The sequence below is a fragment of the Vanellus vanellus genome (genome assembly GCF_965231255.1).
Source record: "Vanellus vanellus genome assembly, chromosome: 11".
NCBI classification, from domain to species: domain Eukaryota; kingdom Metazoa; phylum Chordata; class Aves; order Charadriiformes; family Charadriidae; genus Vanellus; species Vanellus vanellus.
The window spans coordinates 2939577-2958118 of NC_138916.1; the positions used below are offsets into that span (position 1 = coordinate 2939577).

General features: G+C 53.7%; 1 protein-coding gene across 1 annotated transcript; it reads left to right on the top strand.

The window, feature by feature from the left end:
* Positions 1-4135: 4135 nt before the first annotated feature.
* Positions 4136-7050, top strand: LOC309676392 (zona pellucida sperm-binding protein 3-like; the record flags this gene model as incomplete). Its single annotated transcript, XM_082488930.1, has 8 exons — positions 4136-4543; positions 5352-5470; positions 5555-5658; positions 5828-6005; positions 6081-6201; positions 6308-6399; positions 6471-6616; positions 7040-7050. 8 exons carry the CDS (start codon positions 4136-4138, stop codon positions 7048-7050), a joined length of 1179 nt encoding a protein of 392 aa, XP_082345056.1.
* Positions 7051-18542: the final 11492 nt, after the last annotated feature.

The window sequence follows — 18542 nt, forward strand, 5'->3', positions numbered from 1 at the left end:
CACGGATGGGGGCATGTCCCTCAAGGCAGGAGGGATGGTCTGGAAAATCTGTGAGGTGGGTCGGACCCCAGAGCTTCCCAACACCCATGGGTGCCCCTGCCCTGCCATGTGGACCGGCGTTGTTTTCCAGAGCTGAAGGATCTGCAAGAAGCACCGTTTTCTACATGGGCTTGTTTCCGTGGGGTGATGTGCCCTTCATCAGGATGAGGAGCATCTGCCTCCTACGCTGCCCCCAAATACCCAATTCTCGGCCTCGACGTTGCCAGGCCAGACCCAAATTCAGCTGGAAAGCTCAGAGCAGCCTGGCTGAGCCGCTTTCTGATTTTAAGGCCACTGCAAAAGTAACATCTGACTTTCCTGGGGAAAGCAGAGCCCAGACACAGCCCCAGGGCTGGATCTTCCCACCGCTCAGCTGATGAAGGTGAGGAGCAAAGCCCTGAGGCCGGGGCTGTGAGCCTGTAAGGGAAAGCTCCTCTTAGGGAGAGGGAATTTAAAAACCCACTTTCTACCTCTGCTCATAGCTTTTCCTGGGAAGCCACATCCAAAAAAAAGCTTTAAATCGCTCTAAAACCCCGGGATTTGTCACGTATGACCGGTTTTTATTTTATTTCATTTCATTTCCCTTTTGTTTCCTCCCAGTGCAACAACTGGGATGGAGAAACCACCCAGCTCCGTGCCAGCTCTGCTTGGGGGATTTGCTTTCCACGGCAAGTCGGGACCAATGCAAAGTGCTGGCGCACTCAAAAGCTCCTTTTTGGCAAAAAAAAATAAAATAAAATAAAAAAAAAGGCGGCCTTGAAAAACTCTCCACTTGTGCCATCGATCCTGGTACCCAAATCCTTTTGATGGGGGATGAAGAGGGAGGTGGTATTCCCAAGGGAATGATGCGGAGTTGGTGCTTTCAGAGCCAGTTTCTCCCTCCCAGGACCCATATTTTTTTTGGAGCCAAATCCCAAGCGGGCTATTCCCTGCAGCCGCAACGCACCTGGTCCCGCTAAGTCAGAGTTAACAGAGGGGTTGAGAGACATTTTAATTACAGATTTGGCTATCCTGCGTGATTTATCCCGGGTAACTCGAGCAATTTATCCATCAGCAGTTATAAGGGATCTGAAGCAGAAAGGAAGCGTGGGGAGTATTTATCGCCGTGACTCAGAAGTCGTTTGAGAGAGATTTGAAACGAAACGGTGGTGTTGCTCAAAAAAAAAAAAAACACAAAAAACCCCGCCCTACCCGGCGTGAAGAAGTTGTCTCCAGCCAGGAAAATTAATGAGCGATATCATTTTCAAACCCCAATTTTCCTGCGCTGGCCAAGCGGGGGGTTCGTTTCTCTTCGGGATGCGCGGCCGAAGCGTGGCGTGGGGGCGAGGGAATCGGGGTGCCGTTTTGGCGGCGTCGTACGGTGGGGTGGCATCTCAATGTCGTTTTAACCGTCATTACTCACGGTGGGTGAGACGCACCACCCCTCCCACCCCCTCCTGTCGCAGGCGGGTTCTGAGCCGCTGCGCTGCAGACTCGGTGATAGCATCATCTTCTCGGGGAGCGGCGAAGAGAGGTTGGCGTTGCTTAATGAGCCTTAGAGAAGCGTGTGCTGTCTCAGGTAAGGAGATATTGCTTAAATATTGCCAGAGAAGCATTCGGTTCCCCTATTAATACAGTATTTAACACTCCAGTGAAAAAGGACCCTGGCAAATAAACGGATGCCTTCGGATGAGCCATCTAGGGAAAATGTGCCGACAGTGCAGTTCTTTTCCGTGCCCGACGGAGAAATGCTTCCTCTCCTCTCAGGTGGTGAAGCTGTGTATAAAAATGAAAAATTCAGGAGACTCATCCCAAAGGGTCAACGTGATATCGTTTCCTGCAGCATGGGTCAAAGACCTCCACCGTGGGACTCGTCCTCCTCAACCGAAGGCTTTCCGAGGAGCGTGGAAGGGGCGTACGCAACTGTTGGCCTTCCCCTTCTAGTGGGGGCTCAATGAAGACCCCAAGCTCCTGTTAGCCCAGGGAAGGACAGACCACTACGGCAAAAAGGAGGTGGCCCCCAGTGTCCTTCATTCCCGGCGGAAAGCTGTAAGTCAGAGGACTTTGCAGATGGAAAGGGCTTCCTTCAGAACTGTTAAATACAGATTACAGTGATGGATGTGGCACTTGCTGCGGCGCGAGAGCCAGGAGGTGGTGGATGGGGAGGTTTTGTTGCTGACTATTGATCTCTTTTGCTCCCAAACGGGAATAAAAGCTGTTCCCCACCCAACAGGTTGAGACTTTTAAGGCCAGTGAATCTCCCATCTCCGTTTTCATCCCAGACGCCGGAATTTATCTCGCACCATCCTTCTCCTGGGGCTTTGACCTGCCAACCTTTGGCTGGAGATATTGCAAGGTGTGAGAAACACACCTATGAGCAGAGAAACTTTGGGCTGTGTTGGCGTGAGACACAGGGCTTGGGCTGTACGTGGCTCCTTGGGTTTCTGGGTGAGCTGCACTTCTCCCTTTGGAGCGGGAGCAAAGGTGCGCGGGGTGCAGGCACCCATCCATGTTGACCTGGTTCCTCATTGAGATGGTTTGCAGGAGGTTGGGTCAATACCCCCTGGACCTTCAGTGCCGTGACCTGCTGCCAGCTTGGGTGATGGGGCTGTGGGCAGGAGGAGCGTCACCTCCCACCCTGCTGGATGCCTTTGGCTGCAGCCCCCCCCCCCTCCCCCAAGGAAACACAGCTTGAGGGGTAAAGGACACCCACGTAGCGCAGGGATGAGCTGGGTTTGGAGATGACCCACTGCTTGCTGAATTAATAAAGAGGGCTTGAGCTGCCGGAGAGGTTTTTCTTGTTGTATCATTTATTCATCACTCATAAAAATATAAGGGGCAAGGCTGGGACACAGAGATCGTGCCAGGAAAGGACGGCGTGCGCGTGTGTGGCATTATTCATGCGCCGGGGAGGCAACAGGGAATGCTTAATGCATGGGCCAGCAAGGGAAGGGGATCCCACCAGGAATTTCAGTGCACCCCCTTGGTCTTGGGTGGGAGCTTTGCTCACCCAGCTCCTGGCTGCGGTCCCCCTCTAAAAGCAAACAGCGCAAAGCCAACCCCACCCCAAAGCCATCCTGCAGATCTTAGCAGACCAGGAGGAAGGTGCTTGGGCCAGCAAAGCCCGTTTCCCTGGGCACCCGCCTAAAGCGCCATGAGAAACACGCCGTGAATACAACCACTCAGGCTAAAAAAAACCACAACCCTCACCGCTGAAGAGCGGGTGCGTGTAGGGCATCACCCCCGCATCGAGGGGACCCCGCTCACCGGGCTCTGTCGCCACAGCACGCAGCTTTGAGTGACCCCCCCCTCCTGCCCCAACCTCTACATCCAGCTCAGTGATGTAGAGCCATTAGTCATCGTACTGTACACACGAGCAGCTGTGCCAATTAACATAATTAACACACGAGGGCCAATTAATCTCTTGATTATGCCTGCCATTCACTTATCAGCTGCTATTATGGGAAGATCGGCTTTTGTACCTCTGCTTTCTATGCAAATAAGCCGGTTATGATGCCTTCATTACTCGATATACAATTACCCAGTGCAGATACCCATGAAATCCAGCGTGGACAGATTGCCAACGCACACGGGCCAGAGCCCAGGTGGCTTTTGCAGTTAAAGTCCTCTCTGTTTCTGAACGTGCCACCTCCAGTGCTGCTGCAGGACCTGGGTTTTGGGTAATTGCCCGTGCTGATGACGTGGTGGAGACCGGTGGAGAAATGCTTGTGGGAACCTGACGGAGCTCTTGCCATCTTGGTGGCCAAAATTGTCTCTGTCTCACACAGGAAGAAGGACGCGGGGACAGGTATAAGGGACAAGAGCAGATGGCTTGTGGCCAGTTGGCCACTGAGGTGGCAACGGCCAAACAGGCAAGACAAGAGGGACATGGGAGAAGCTGCTCTAGGACATTTTGCAGGTGCAGGTCCAGGGAAATCACCCTCCATACCCTGCGATGGTCCCAGCTGGGTCCCATTGTCCTGAGCTGCTCCTGGCTGGGTGGAGGCCATGACTGCAGCCCTCAGGTGTGCCCCATCTGGGTTGGGCTGCTGGGAGTGCTGCTATAAAAGGCTCTTGAGCAGCACTTTCTCCATGAACTGGTTTTTCTGTGGTCAGGATGGGGCCTGGAGGCAGCCTGGGTGTTGGCCTGTTCTTCTGGGTGCTGGCTGAAGCAGTGTCTTACAGCCCCTGGAGTTTCCCTCAAAGGGATTCAGGGGTCTTGAGGGTCCGAGGGGACTCCTCTTGGAGCCGGCCCCACGTGCCGTCCTTCTCCCAGCCCTCTCCCTGGGCGTGGGTGGATGTCTCCCAGCTCCAGGCTGCTGCCCCACTGCACCCCGTGGCTGTTCAGTGCCAGGAGGCGCAGGTGGTGGTCATGGTGCACAGGGACCTCTTTGGCACAGGACACCTGGTCAAGGCTGCGGACCTGACCCTGGGCCCGGCTGCCTGCTTGCCTGTGGCCCAGAGCGCTGCTGAGACCGTGGTGACCTTCGTGGCTGGGCTGCACGAGTGTGGCAGCACCCTGCAGGTGAGGTGGGATGCTGGGGTGAAGGGCTGCTCCACGCCTGGTAACACCGTGTAGGGAATGGACCTTCTCTGGGCTTTGACCAGCACTGGGTGGGTCAATGGGAATCGCTGAAGAGCAATGAGCTGTCACACTGCCTAATTCATCTTGGTGAAGGTCTTGGTCCTAGAGATGACCTGGTAAAGGTGATGTCAGGATTTGGGGTGAGGAGGGGCTCGTCTGGTTGCAGCAGTCCTCCAGTGAGGGGTGGTGTGACCATAGCAGAGCTAGTTTTTGGAGTATGGGTCCTACCCTCAAGGTCTAGATGAGGTGCACACTCAACCGCAAGCAAGGCTTGTGGTGGCTTTAGGACTTAAATTCATGCACCCAGTTGCATTTGTCTAGGGGAGAACGGCATAGCTTCAAACTGCAGTGATGGTCACTGGGGAAGTAGGGAAAGGGGCTTGCTGGGGACTTCCTGACCTCCCTGGCAGGAGAGGAGAAGGGGTGGAGCTGGTGTGCCCCAGTTGACCCGGGGTAGAAAGATTGCAGACCTACTGTCCTACAGCCCCTGCCCACCCGATGTAGGTACTTGCTGGAGTGCCAAAGTCCTTGAGACTGACCTCCTACAAGGGCTGGCACCTCGTTGGGGTGCCAGTACAAAGCCTGATGGCACCCTGTATGTGCTGGATCAGGAATGTGGAAGACAGCCTTTACAGCTGATGGACCCTTGTGTCCTAGCAGAGTCAGTGCTGGGTATCTGATGGGGCTGAGCTTCTGGTTGACTAGTTTGTTTTACTGACTTATCAGCTCTCCCAAATCTTTCTTCCAGTTGACCCCGGACTCCTTGATCTACAAAACAAGTTTGTCCTACAAACCTACTCCTTCTGGCAACCTGGTCATCGTAAGGACCAACCCGGCAGTGGTTCCTATTGAGTGTCACTATCCCAGGTGAGAGAATGGGGGCTGTGTCTCTGCTCCTACAGACCTGAGGTGATGGTGGCATCTTTGTTAACACTCATCTCTTCCATTTAGGAGGAGCAATGTGAGCAGCAATGCTGTCCGGCCCACGTGGGCTCCCTTCCGCTCCACCCTCTCGGCAGAGGAGAGGCTGATGTTCTCCCTGCGCCTCATGAACGGTGGGTGCAGACCTGGCAGCCCCGTTTCCCTCAGGTCCCTGCTCCTGCCAGCTCTTGGCCACATGCTGAGTGCCCAAACAGAGCTAAAATCTGGGCTAAAATCAAATCTTGCAATGAGGGCAGTGTGCTTTTCTCCAAAGTGACCTGTAGCCTTGGATCTACCTTCCAGATGACTGGAGCACTGAGAGACTCTCCAGTGGCTTCCAGCTGGGGGAAAGCCTGCACCTCCAGGCTGACGTTGCTTCTGGGGACCACGTGCCTCTCAGGCTCTTTGTGGATGATTGTGTTGCTACTCTGAGTCCAGACAGGAACTCTTCTCCCCGATATGCCTTCATCAACCTCAGCGGGTAAGGATTGCGGTGCTCTCCTGGTGGGTCTGCTGTAGCTGGCTGGGATGTCCCTGACTTCTGACCCTCCTCCAGGTGCTTGGTGGATGGGAGATCAGATGACACCACTTCAGCCTTCATCTCTCCAAGGCCGAGGCAGGAAACACTGCAGTTCATGGTTGATGTGTTCAGGTTTGCAGGAGATGACAGAAACTTGGTGAGATGCGGTGCCTGCCCCTCTTCCCCCAGCGTGTTCAGAAGCTGTGCTGTTCTGCATGAACAAATTTAATTAACCTTGGATGTTGGTTTAATTTCCCTTCCAGATCTATATCACCTGCCACCTGAAGGTCTCCCCAGCTGACCAAGCCCCAAATCCATTGAACAAGGCCTGTTCCTTCAACAAAGCCAGCAGCCTGTGAGTAGCTGGGGCATGTAGGGAGGGGACCAGCCCGGAGAAGAATGAGCTTACGGGTAATTCTGTTTCAGTTGGGTTCCGGTGGAGGGTACTGGAGACATCTGCAGCTGCTGCGAGACTGGCAACTGTCCATCATATGGAGGATACTCCCGGAGAGTTAACCCTCCAGCCAGGTGGCCGGGGAGGCGTTTGAAGAGAGACATCTCTTCCAAGCAAGGTAGGGCTCTGTGTGTCCAAAATCGTACCCCTGAGAAAGGGTGACCCTCCAGGTTGGGATGGCCAAGGTGCTGGAAGGCCTTTAGCAAATGCAACTCCTCTTGAGGACAAACCCCGCTCTTCTCCGATGTCCTTGAGCAAGTAACTGTATCCTTGTACTTAAAACTACTAGAAAGCCGCTCTTGCGGGGTCTGCCTTTCCGTAAGCCCTGAAATCCCGACTAAGCAGGAATTACCTCCCCTGTGAACTCCTTCGTGTCTGTCTCCTCTTAGGTGGGTCCTCAAAGGCAACGGAGGCCGAAGTCTCGGTTGGACCACTGTTAATCCTTGATCCAGCTCAAGGATTATGGAGTTCCTCGGGAGGTCTCGCACCAGCAGGGAAGACCCCGCATGGTATGTGGTGCTTTGTTTGACTGTGCCTTCAGGTCTCAACTGAAGGTGACTTCAGGTTACTCTAGTAATGAATTCCCCATGATTTCACGCCTGGACAGAGCCTTTCAAGTATAATCACCAAAAGACAGTCTGAGGGACTTCTTCCCAGAGCTTCCTGCAAGTTCATCCGCTGATAAATGGTGGAAAGCCATTAAATGTGTAGTAAGTGGCTCTTCTCTCTTCCAGGTGCTGCTGAGGGACTTCCTTTGCTGGCCCAAGCTGCCATGCTCACAGCAGCCACTGTGCTGAGCTTAACCGCTCTCGGACTGTTTCTTGCATGCGGAAAAAATAGCTGTCCTCCTGGAGTGTCACTGTAAATCCTCAACCCTAATAAAGATAAATGTTTCTGTCCTCCGCTTGTGTCCTCAGTGGAGAGGAGGGACAGCAGTCAGCCTCTGCTCTGGTCTGCTCGGGTGAGAGTTGGGGCTGTGCTCCTGCACCGTCCTCCAGGTAAGCCACCTCCTGGGGTGGCCACAAGCTCTTAGGAAGCCACCAAAGAACAGGTGGTGGGACCGAAAACATGCAGAGCTGTTGCTACCTGAAAGCATCTCCCAAACCACAGCGCTTGGAGATGGAAAGTGTCTCTCTGCAGTGGACTTTCCACGTGTCCAGCGCTGCTGCTGAAGCTCCCTGTATACTTGGCATGCAGTGCTGTGCCTGATGGCAAGGACTCTGAAATGTTGGCTGCAAACAAGGTGTTGTTCCTATTTTCAGGCAAATGAGAGAAGAATTGATGGTGCTAACAGATGCTAAATGGATTCCTGACTCTTCCTGTCTGCTCCTCCTTAGCAGGGGTGGTACTGGAGGATGTGACAACAGCAGCTCTGTCTTGGGCTTGTTGGTGCGAGTTGTTGCAGCCTGGGTGAGAAGGCACTACCTCTTGAAGGACACAACAGCAGCTCTAACTCTGGGATTTCTGTGGGTGCTGGGGCTGAGTATGGCTTCTGCTGCTGGGACAACTGGGAAAAACTTGGTGTTGGATGTGGACGAGGGATGAAGATGGGTGTTACTTCTAGTTGTGCTGGCCTCAGTTGTACGGAGCGTAGGGAGCGATGGCTGGATGGGGGGGTGGAACTGGTGACTTCTAATTGAGAGGGCACAGATAAGGAAACCTACCGGTCTATCCACTCTAAACAGATCTATTTTTGAAATATAAAGGGTGGGGGAAACCTTTACTCAGTAGGTCAGGAGATATGACCTAGATTGTCATCGCCTCTCCTTGCAGCAGCCTTGGGGGCTCTGTCCCTGGTGTGCTGGAGAAGCTGTGCCATGGGACACAGGAGCCCTCATGACACTTAAATGGAGTCAATATGCACAAGATGGGCCTTAAAGCTGTGTTTAAATCCTTCTCCTTGCTCTGGCTTCCCCTCCTGCACAGCACAGGCTGCTTCTGACCTCTTGGCTTATGCTGCTGAAGGCATGAGTTGTCTTCTGCCTGGTGGGATTCAAGCTGGGTATGAAGTCTTGGCGTCTCAGTTCCTGATGTGCTCAGTTTACCACCAGCTGCACTTTTCAAGAGTTTGAGTAACACAGATATTTCTCAATACTAGCTTGCTTACCCTGGGCCGCGTGCCACTTGCAGCCGCACGCCCCAGAGGACGCCCTGGGAGTGGTGGTCACCTCCAGGCCAACTTGGAGGCCACAGGACTTTCTTATCCCATGGCTGGAGGACCTTGTGCTTTGAGGGACCACCTGGTGTAAAGATTTTCTATGTTGCATCAGGTGAACAAATTGATTTATTTCATATGGTGTGGGACGCTGTGCTCCACCAGGAGCACAGCGATGGGGTCATGTTCCTTGAAGTGTGACCATGCCTGGGTTGGTGCTGGTGACCCTCTTGTGCTTTGCAATTAGAATCCCCAAGCCTGTTGACTTCCGTCCATCCTTCTGGTCTGAATTATCTTATGCCTCACGTTCTGTGTCCTGAGAGAAGTCAAAGACCTGATCACAGAATGGTCGGGGTTGGAAGGGATCACTGGAGATCATCTAGTCCAACCCCCCCCGCCAGAGCAGGGTCACCTACAGCAGGTTGTACAGGATGGTATCCAGGTGAGTTTTGAATGTCTCCAGAGTTGGAGACTCCCCCACCTCTCTGGGCAGCCTGTGCCAGTGCTCTGCCACCCGCACAGGAGAGAAGGAAAGAAGTTCCTTCTCATATTTGGGTGGAACTTCCTATGGTCAAGTTTGCTTGCAACAGCCTTTTCTGAGCTGAGGAAACTGCTTTTGACCCTGGGTAAAGAGTAAAAAGGGGCAAGGTTGACTCGGAGCAATGCCAGCAGCCCCACTTCTCGCGTGTCTGGTCCTTTTTTTTTTTTTTTTTTTTCTAGCGCCTTCTAAGAACTGCTGCTGTTAAAGGCATCACCTAAAGTTGGCGGCTGAAGGCTGGAAGCAGCACTTCTGCCCTGAAGCTCTTGGGCTGCCATCCCCTAGCCGTTAGGATGCTGATTTCCCCTTACAACCTATTCCAACAAAGGTCGAGTGTAGCTAAGCTCTAGAAATGAGCCTTCCATCACCCTGAGGAATCACCTTGGCCCTTGTGCTCTGTGGGCTTCGGTGGGCTGCGGGGCAGGAACCCCCCTCCCCAGGCACCCTCGCTTTGGAAGCCCTGGGGATGACATGCTTAGGGCAAACGTTTCCTGCTTCTGTTTTCAATTAATTAAGTGGCTGAGCTGAAATAATCAGGTGGAGAAATGAGGCAGCTGTGTAAGCTGTTTATTTTTTGGCTGAAGTCTTCCCAGATCAGGTTGTCGGCCTTCATGTCTTATGCACGAGCTACTTCCTGAAGGAGCTACAGAAAATCACACCCCCCCCCCCTTTTTTTTTTTTTTTTCCTTCATTTTTACCTTGACAGGGTGATGTGCGCTGTAATTCTGGGCTGAGTGTGTGTCCAGGCTGTGATGGTGGACTTCCAAAAGGCTGTTGGTGCTCCTTCCAAGGGCACAGAGCTGGAGGTTGTCCTTTACGGGCTGTCCCACATATGTGGTCCTCCCAACCATCTATTATGTATGAAGCCACTCTCTTCCCACCCTCCAAAGAAATCTGCCACTTGCTGCTCTTGTCACTGTTGTCCTATGCCACAGGGGTTTGACTGGGACCATGCTCCTCTGGGTGTCACGGTTCTCCTGCAAACTCTTCCGGCTGTGGAAGCCCAGTCCCATGCTGGACATGTGCTGCCGGCACCACCTCCCTTCCCAGACCCATAAGGAGCTTAATAAACAAGCCAAGCTTCGTGGTTATTCTTAATTCAAGCTGTGGACTTGTGACCTCCACTGGTGCAGGCTCCACAGAGGTAACCATCAGCACAGGCCTTCTCACCTCAAAGGTCTTTAGCAGCCTGGGGAGGAAATCTGGCTGGGATTTGGGCTCCAAGCGCTTGGATCTGATCCTATTAGCGCTAATTCCTGAGCCTGTGCTCAGATCCTCTTTTGAGGTCCACCTTCAGGAGGAAAGACCTGTTGGGCTCCAGGTTGTCTTCTCCTCCTCCCAAGTCCCCCTTCCTGGCTCAGGAGGGGCTTATAACACTGGTGGCTTCCCCTGGGGCAGCCAGCACACCTGCGGATCTTAGTATTACAATTTAACACAGCTACTCGTTCTCTAATGAATTATTAATCCCAAACCAATGGGGTTGGGTTTTTTCCCCTCCCCTTATTTACCAGGAGAAGGAAAAAAAAAAAAAATCTGATAGGAGGGCCAAGGTGGAGAAACTGCTCCCAGAAATCCAGCCCTGAGCAAAGTGTCCCGAAGCCTTAGGTTGAATAAGGAGCTGGGGAGGATGATGGAGTGTTCATCCAACGAAGGGAATTTGCCCCTGGATGCTCTCAAGAGTTGGGCAGTGCCAGGTGCTACTCTCCCATACCCCAAAGGCAGCGAGACCTCCTGCTGGAGATGGAACGGGTGATGTTGCCGGGCTGTTTTTCCCGTCCGGTTTAACACGACCCCGATGGGTGAAGAGAGAGCACGTGGGATGCGCTGCCCGACTCACCTGCTCTTTCCCAGCTGTGAGCCCCATCAAGCCCAGTCCCACAACTGGTGCTGCTGGCCTTTGTTAGCCATCATGTCCCTCACACATCGAGAGCGTCGGGGTAAAAACTTAATTAGAAAGCTGTAAGATGCTGGCAGAACTATCAATTTGGGGGGGAATTAATAACGCGAACGAGGATGCAGTGCAGTTATTCACTTGTGTCTCCAGCTTGCCGTAAGTGCCCGGTTGTATGGAGATGCTGGTGATAGGCTGTAAAGTGGCCTTCAAGGTATTAATTAAAAGGAAAATCATTTACTGTGCAGGAGGACAATCAAGGGTTTCTTGCGGGAGTTTCAGCCGCTTGGCATGTTCAATTGCAGAGTCACGCTGTCCTGTGGAAGGGAGTCTGGGTGGACTGGGAGGTCCCGTTGCCTGCGCCCTGGGGGGTGGCCTGGCCACATCTCCATGGGGTTGAGCTTGGAGAGACGGCAGCAGCCCTGGACCAACCTGGACGCGGGCGCTTGGACAACCAGCTCTTCGCACCGCTGTGGCATCTGAGGGCAGGCTGGAGATGACCTCTTTGGAGAGAAGATCTCCTTGGAGATGACCTCCTTGGAGTTGCAGCAGCAACCAGGGAAAGGGAAAATTGAGGGGGAAGGGAGGAAATATTCATTTTGGCCATTCCATAATGTCTTGTTGCAGTACCCGAAGAGTTTGTGTTGCCAGGCAGCCTTCTCTCCGACCGCAGCTCACCCTCCTCCTCCGACTCCGGGGGCTGCAGCTTATTTTTCAAGTGGGATGTTTGACGTGGCGAGGCTTGAGGTGCTTCAGTTCAGCCCATGGGCCTGTCGCCTTCACGGCGCTGCCGTCCAGCGGGAGGGACCATTCTGCAAAGGACTCCCGGCCTGTCAGGTAGATGGCTTAAAAAAAAATTAAATAAATAACTGGGGTTATTTTCCAGTTTGGAAAGGAAGGAGCCTCCCCTGTTATCCCAGAGCTGCCTGCTTGGCGATTAATCACAAGTAAAACCCGGTTCCTGGAGTCCCGCAGCCGCAGGGAGGTACGTCTGTGCAGCCCGAGGACTTCCCAGCCTTATTTATTGCCTTTTTTTTTTCTTTTTCTTTCCTTTCCCCCCAGAAGCCAAGACCCTTCTTGCCTTAAATTCTGCCTGCGTGTTGCTGCGGACCCGGTTGCTTAAATAGGAGCTCCCCCCCCAAGCTCAGGGCCTTTGGCCGTGGTCTCCCACCGCAGAGGTGTCCCCACATCAGCAGCTCCTGGAGTCCTGTGAGCACACTGGAAATCTATTAAAAATAAATAAATACTCCTTTTGTTACCCCTTCCCCCCTTGGGAAAAATACCCCCCCGGTGTTTTTAAAAGTTATCTTCTGGTTTGTTTTTTTTTTTTTAAAGCGAAGAGGTGTGGGGAGAGGGGACCCGCGAGTGGGGCTTTTCCATCGCTGATACTACGTGGGGTTGGCTCTCGCCAGGAGAAACCACCCCAGATGCGATGGGCTTGGATGAGAAGGGCCCGGGGGTTTATCTCTTGAGCCGTTGTCGGGCTGTGAGGACGTGACACAAGTAGTGTCCTTTCTCAGCCCTCTGCATCCACACAGGTCTGCGGACGTTAAAGACCCCCGTTACATTTTGATGCCCAACTTTGTGAATTCAGCCCGTACAAACCGGCAGCTGAGGATCAGGGCTAATTTCCCCCAAGACGTATCTTATTAACGCGCTGCCTGCACGTGTTCAAGGAAATCGCTACACGTATTTTTTATATTTTATTTTTTTTTTTCCTTCTCCTTTTCTCCTTTCTGTGATGATCAGCAAAGCGGGAACGTTGTTCCGAGCCTTGCGATGCCGCTGGTGGAGCTTTTACCGGCAGTGACCTTTGCAGAGGTGTTTCCTGAGCACTTAAGTTGTTTATTGTAAATAATATCCATTTTCTCTGCGTAGACCAGGAGAAGGAGCTGAAAAGGGAAATTTCTGGTATCTCTTACAGGTATTTATTCCCATCCGAGAGACAAAAGCATTTCCCCAAGGAGATGGAGTTAATTCACTTCTTGTGCTTTTGCTGCCAAAAAAAAAAAAAAAAAAATCGCTGTGCTGTAAATGGAGACAAAGGAGCAAAAGCCATTTGAAAACACCGCCAGTAAATTAAAGTTTTGCTGTATTTGCTGAGATAATTTAGCGTAATTCCCTGCTAATGAATTAATGCACCACTTCTTGTTCATTATAGCTTTCCTAATTTGATTGGAGCTGGAAGTGCTAGCTAGCTTCATTACCGGTAAATATTAATGTAATGAAGAGGGGTTTGGCGGAGTCCTTCGTTCCTCGTGAGCTTTGTACCCAGGTGATGCGCCGGGGAAGGGCTGGGAGGAGGAGGAAGATGAAGGTCGGGGATGCTGCCCACCAGCAAGACTTCATCAGCTTCTGGGTGAGCAGCATCACCTCTTGGTGGCCGCGTCCGAGCACTACGGGGTTGCTCCATCCTTGGCCGAAAACGTCCCGCAGCATCGCAGCCTTACAGGGAGAAAAAACACAAGCTAAAAAAAAAAATAAATATGGTCTTTGCATTAAATTCATCACCGGCTGTCAGCTCGGAGGCTTTGGCTGCGGCTGGTGTTGGGATGGGGGATGCGTGGTCCCAAGGAGCCTTCCCACCATCCCGCCTGCTTGGCCGGGGAGCCGGGAGGGACAGGACCGGCTCTGCCTCAATCATGTTCTTTGATGCAAATGGCTCCATGCATAATTTAAGCTCTGCGTTGCTTACACTGAGTAATCATCTCTGCTCCGGCGAAGAGGGGATGGGGAGGCAGAGCTTCCTTTTTCAAGCCCTTTTTGTTGTTTTCTCCCCAAAGCGTTTCCGAAGTGCTGGGCGAAAAAATTTTCCCACGCCGCATCAGACATCTGCTGGATCCCAAGATCTGGGTACCACTCAGCATCCCGAAGGTGACCGTGGATGACGTCCCAGAGCACTGCATGAGCCAACCAGGGGGGAAATAAGTTTTTTTTTTTTTAATCCATCGTTTGAGTCCACAGATGCCAGTTGTGAAAAGACACGTTTTAACGTAAAGCCGAGATGGGGATGTATCATAGCTCCAGATATGAGCTTATGAGGTCTCAAACCTCATCCTGACACCTCCTGGGACTTTGGGCACAGATTCCAATGAACACGTTAGGTCCCACCTGGCTCAGGTGGCCTTGGGAACACAGATCCGCTCCCCCCCATTATCCCCCAAGGCCAGGGCATTGCCGGACCCACCAGCGGCAGTGCTCCTTATTATGGGCTGGCGCAGATGCCTTTGATTTTTTTTCCTGTTTTTTTTTTTTTTTTTTTTCCCTCTTCTAAGAGCCCCAAAGTTTTAATTATTTATTTGGAGCGTGATTAATGTTTTGTCTGACGTTGTTCTGCCAGGGGAGCCCCGGTACATTTTGGTTTAGCGAGATCTAATTAAGAAGTCCCATCAAGCATGTCATCCCTTGTCTTACAAGTACCTCCAGGGCTCCTCTGGCGCGGCTGCGTTTCGGCAGGCTCCGCTGGACCCGATGGCTCTGGGGGAGCCTGGGGCTCTTCTGGGGGGGTGCTGCCTTGCAAATGGGGGGTTCTCCAGCCAAGCACCCCTTGTCGCAGGGTCAAGGCAAGACCCAGATTGCTGGTGCCTCCAGAGTATGGAGGTAAGAAGCCCTTTTGGTCTCAAATTTGCTCTTTTTGGCTGCTGTGGGGGGATGCTCTCCTCCCGAGAGCAGGATGCGGCCAGGCTGAAGCTGCCCGGTCCCCATGTTCCCCACCAGGGACGAAGCGTGGGGTGATGACAGCACTCACCCACGGAGGCGATGTGACGCGGGGCCACCACCAGTGCCTGGCACAGGTCTCCGAAGGGCTGGCGAGGACGGAGACAGCCCCTGCGTGGGGCACGTGTGTGCGTGTGCATGCATGTACGTGTGTGCGTGTACATGTGTGCGTGTGTGCCCACTGCCACCCAGTGGTGGGAGAGCACCCAGCCATCACCCAGCAAAATGCATTTTATAAGACGAGATAACGTAATAAATAAGTATACGTTTCCCATTGGTGTAGCAAACCTCTCCAGGCACTGGTGGGTTGAGCTCCAGGAGTGGTGGCCACTGGAGAAGTGGGTTTTGCTGAGCTGGAGTTGTGATGGAGCTCAGCTCAGCGAGTCAGGCAGAGACCTTCACCCCGAGTCTGGCCTCCCATGGCCTTGGGGACATTAAATGGCCTGGGCAGCCCCACTGGGACCCCCACCTGCACCCTGCCCTTGGTTCCAGGAGCCCATTTAAGCTCAGCCTGGGGTTATCGGTCCCTACTTGAGCCGTGCTGTAGGGATGCTGCTCTCCAGCCATGCCCATTGACCACACTTATTCCCACCTTGCCTTGGACCTGCCTCATCCTCACCACCTTCCCTTGATGCTCTGAGCTTCCCGTTGACACCGGTTTCTCCCTCATCCCCCCTTGCTCTCTTGCTGAGGGTGGGCTGAAGTCTCCTGCCCGCTGCTGGGTACCTATCCCAGCTCCCCATCCCTCTCCTGGCAGAGCAGAAGGTTTTCTTCAGGTGTCCGGCCAACACTGCTCCATCCTTGGGTTATCAGCCCTGGAGAAGGTTGGAGCCCACCATTCCATCCATGAGCGTGGGGAAGCTGCCCTGGCCAGGGAGCGACTGGCAGCCATCCGGCGGTACGGAGGCCTCCGGCAAGCTGTGAAATTACAGGCTGGCCAGTGCCAGGCGCAAACGAGGATTAATTAGCGTGCTATGGCCACGAGTACCCATTCCAGGCCCATGTCTGGCCGGGCTCAGCTTATGCATCTCCATCCCGTGGCTGCCAGGAGGGCTCGGCTGGCAGAGCCCGGAGAGGAGTGTGAGCAGGGGAGATGCTCCGGTTGAGGGGAGATGCTCCAATTGAGGCTTTAGTGCCAAATTGCATCGGGGTGACTCCGTAACCCAGCGCCGAGTCACTCAGTGCCCTCACGTGTGGCTTGGGGGGTACCTCTGAACCCTCCTGCCTCCTCCGACGGGGACGCCCGGGGCTGGGGGTAGAGGAGGCGAAGGGATGCAGGATGCCGCAGGATGCTGCGATAACTCCCCAGGGAGAGAGAGGGATGGGGTTTGCCCTGGGGATGGGCGCAGCTTCGGGGCGCTGTGAGCAGCGCGGCTCCTCGCCTCCTCCCCGTGCAGCCTTTCCTTGCAAGGAGATAACCGCCGCCAGCGTGTTATCTGGCTCCGCGGCAGGAGATAAGCCGAGCTGGGGAGGATGCAACATTCCCCCCCCCGGCTCGATGCACCGCCGAGCGAAACCAAGCTGCAACCAGCCCGTGGGGACCGGAGCTTTCAGGGGGACGCTCCTTTTCTCCCCAGAGAGCGGAGCATCCCGGCCGGAGGGATGAGGATGAGGAGGGGAGAGCCTTGGCGGCCCCCCTGGCAGGGCACAAGACGGATTGAACTTCTGGAAGCTGGAAAGGGGGGGCTGAAGGAGCGCTCCTCTTGCAGCTATAAAGAAGCGTCGTCGTGCAAAGCGCCGGTACATCGCTCGCAGTAATTCAGCTGTGGAACGGCGGGGAACAAATAAGACAAGATGCTGTACATTAGCAGAGGCAGGAGGCATAGCCTCTCTCCTTGGAAAACAAAGCATTTGTCTTCCAGCCGCAGCGAGCGAACAGCCCCGAGCGGTGCAGGAGAAGAGGAGGGGGTGGGGGGGGGCAGTTAAAAATCCAGGGATGCTTTTACCAACTGATGGGGTGGTGGTGGTGCTTGTAGCCTGGTCTGAGCCAGGGCTATGTGAAATAAAACCCATCTCCGCGGGGAAGGGGAGGGGAGAGGTTGCTGCAGTCCGCCGAGGGCGGATGGCGATAGATTTGAGAAAAAAAAAAAAAAAAAAAAAAAAAAAAATCTGCGTCTACATACAGGGACAGGTCTGGTTTTGGCTTCCCAGGGGCGGTCGGGATGAGCACAGGGACCCACGGGCGCAGTTTGGGCTCCCCATCCCCCGCCGGAGCTCTTCCTTAGGCTGGAAAATATCCCGTTATCCACTTTGATGGCTGCTTTTCATGTCAGCGAGCTCCGAAGTGAAGTCTCCAGGCAGTCGGGGGCTATTTTCGGCCCTCGCCGAAGTGAGATGTAGCGAGACGGCTTATTCTTGGCAGGGGGGGAACTTTGCGGCTGGATTTCACGAGCCGGAGGGATTGGGTGAGCTCGGAGGACTTTCTTCAAAACACTAAACCCCAGCAGAGCCTCTCCTAATTCAGGTCAGCTCCAAGAGGAGCCGTGGGGAGGGTCAGAGCCGGAGGATTCGACCGGGAAGCTGAAATTCTGCTTTAAACCCCATCAAACCCTGACTCCGGCCGGAGCCGCCGCCGAGCATCCTCGCCGGCCAAAAATCAGCGGGGTGCATGGCAGAGGTACCCGCCATCCTGGGTCGCTGGCCGGTCCGTGTCCTCGTTTTATTTGCTGCTGGTTTCTTTATTGCTTCTTGGAGGAAACGCGAGCCCTTTGCCGGCTCCGGTGACTCTCTTGTTGCTGTTTCGGGTGTTCCTGAACGGGTTTTGGGGTCCAGGGAGGGGTTGGGGATGGAGGACAGGGCTGCTGTGGGGGAAACGGCTCGTTAATTTGTTAATATATAGTGTTAAGACAGAGACAAGGTGTTTTCCCAGTCCAGCTCCATCCCCCACCGCCCTCCCCGATAACTCCGACGAGCTGCAAGAGCAAAGGCCATTAATTCACCATTAATAACTAGGTTGGCGGTGCAATTAATAACGTCGTGAATAACTTCGTTACCGGTGTAACAGAGCCGGTTTTACTAGTTTGAATGGTTTCTCCATATTTGTGTTAATAATCATTTCCCATCCTCTTGAATTTTACCCTAAAAGAAAAAAAAAAAACAAACCAAACCAAACCAAAGAAAAAAAAAACCCCAAACCCAAACCCCAGCAGGTTTTCCTGCTAAATAAGAACAGGAAAACCCCTCTGGGTGTGCAGAGGGCATCGCCTGCCCTTCTCCCTATGTCAGCAGCGGCTTTTATCACCCCTTACCCCGAGCAACCGGGAGCGGAGGAATTGCCCCCCTCTTTCCCATCACCCCCGTGTTACGGAGGTTTTTCCATCCGTGGGCACGAAAGGTTAATACAGCGCTTACCGCCGCCGTCGCTTGGATTTATCGGAGAGCGTGAAATAAAGCCTGCGCGGCCGTAAATTCATTCTTAATAGAAACGTGGGGGAAGAAGCTATTACCCTCGTCTGTACGGCCCCGACTGCCGCAATTGGCTTTAAATCCCCGGCCCCAAGGTGAGCAGCTTCGCCCTGAGCTATGAAGGAGCTTTGCATCCCCACGCCGTGCCTCAGTTTCCCCTCCGACCGTTTTTGCAGCTCGTTCCGGGGCTGTAGGCGATGCGGGCGCCCCCGAATCCGGATCAGCCGAAAAGCGTCTCCTTCTGCAGCTCCGGCTGCTCTGAATTTTTCCCTCGTGCACTTCTTGGCATCCTTCAGGAGGAGTTATTAAAGAACAAAGCTACATCTATTAATCATGCT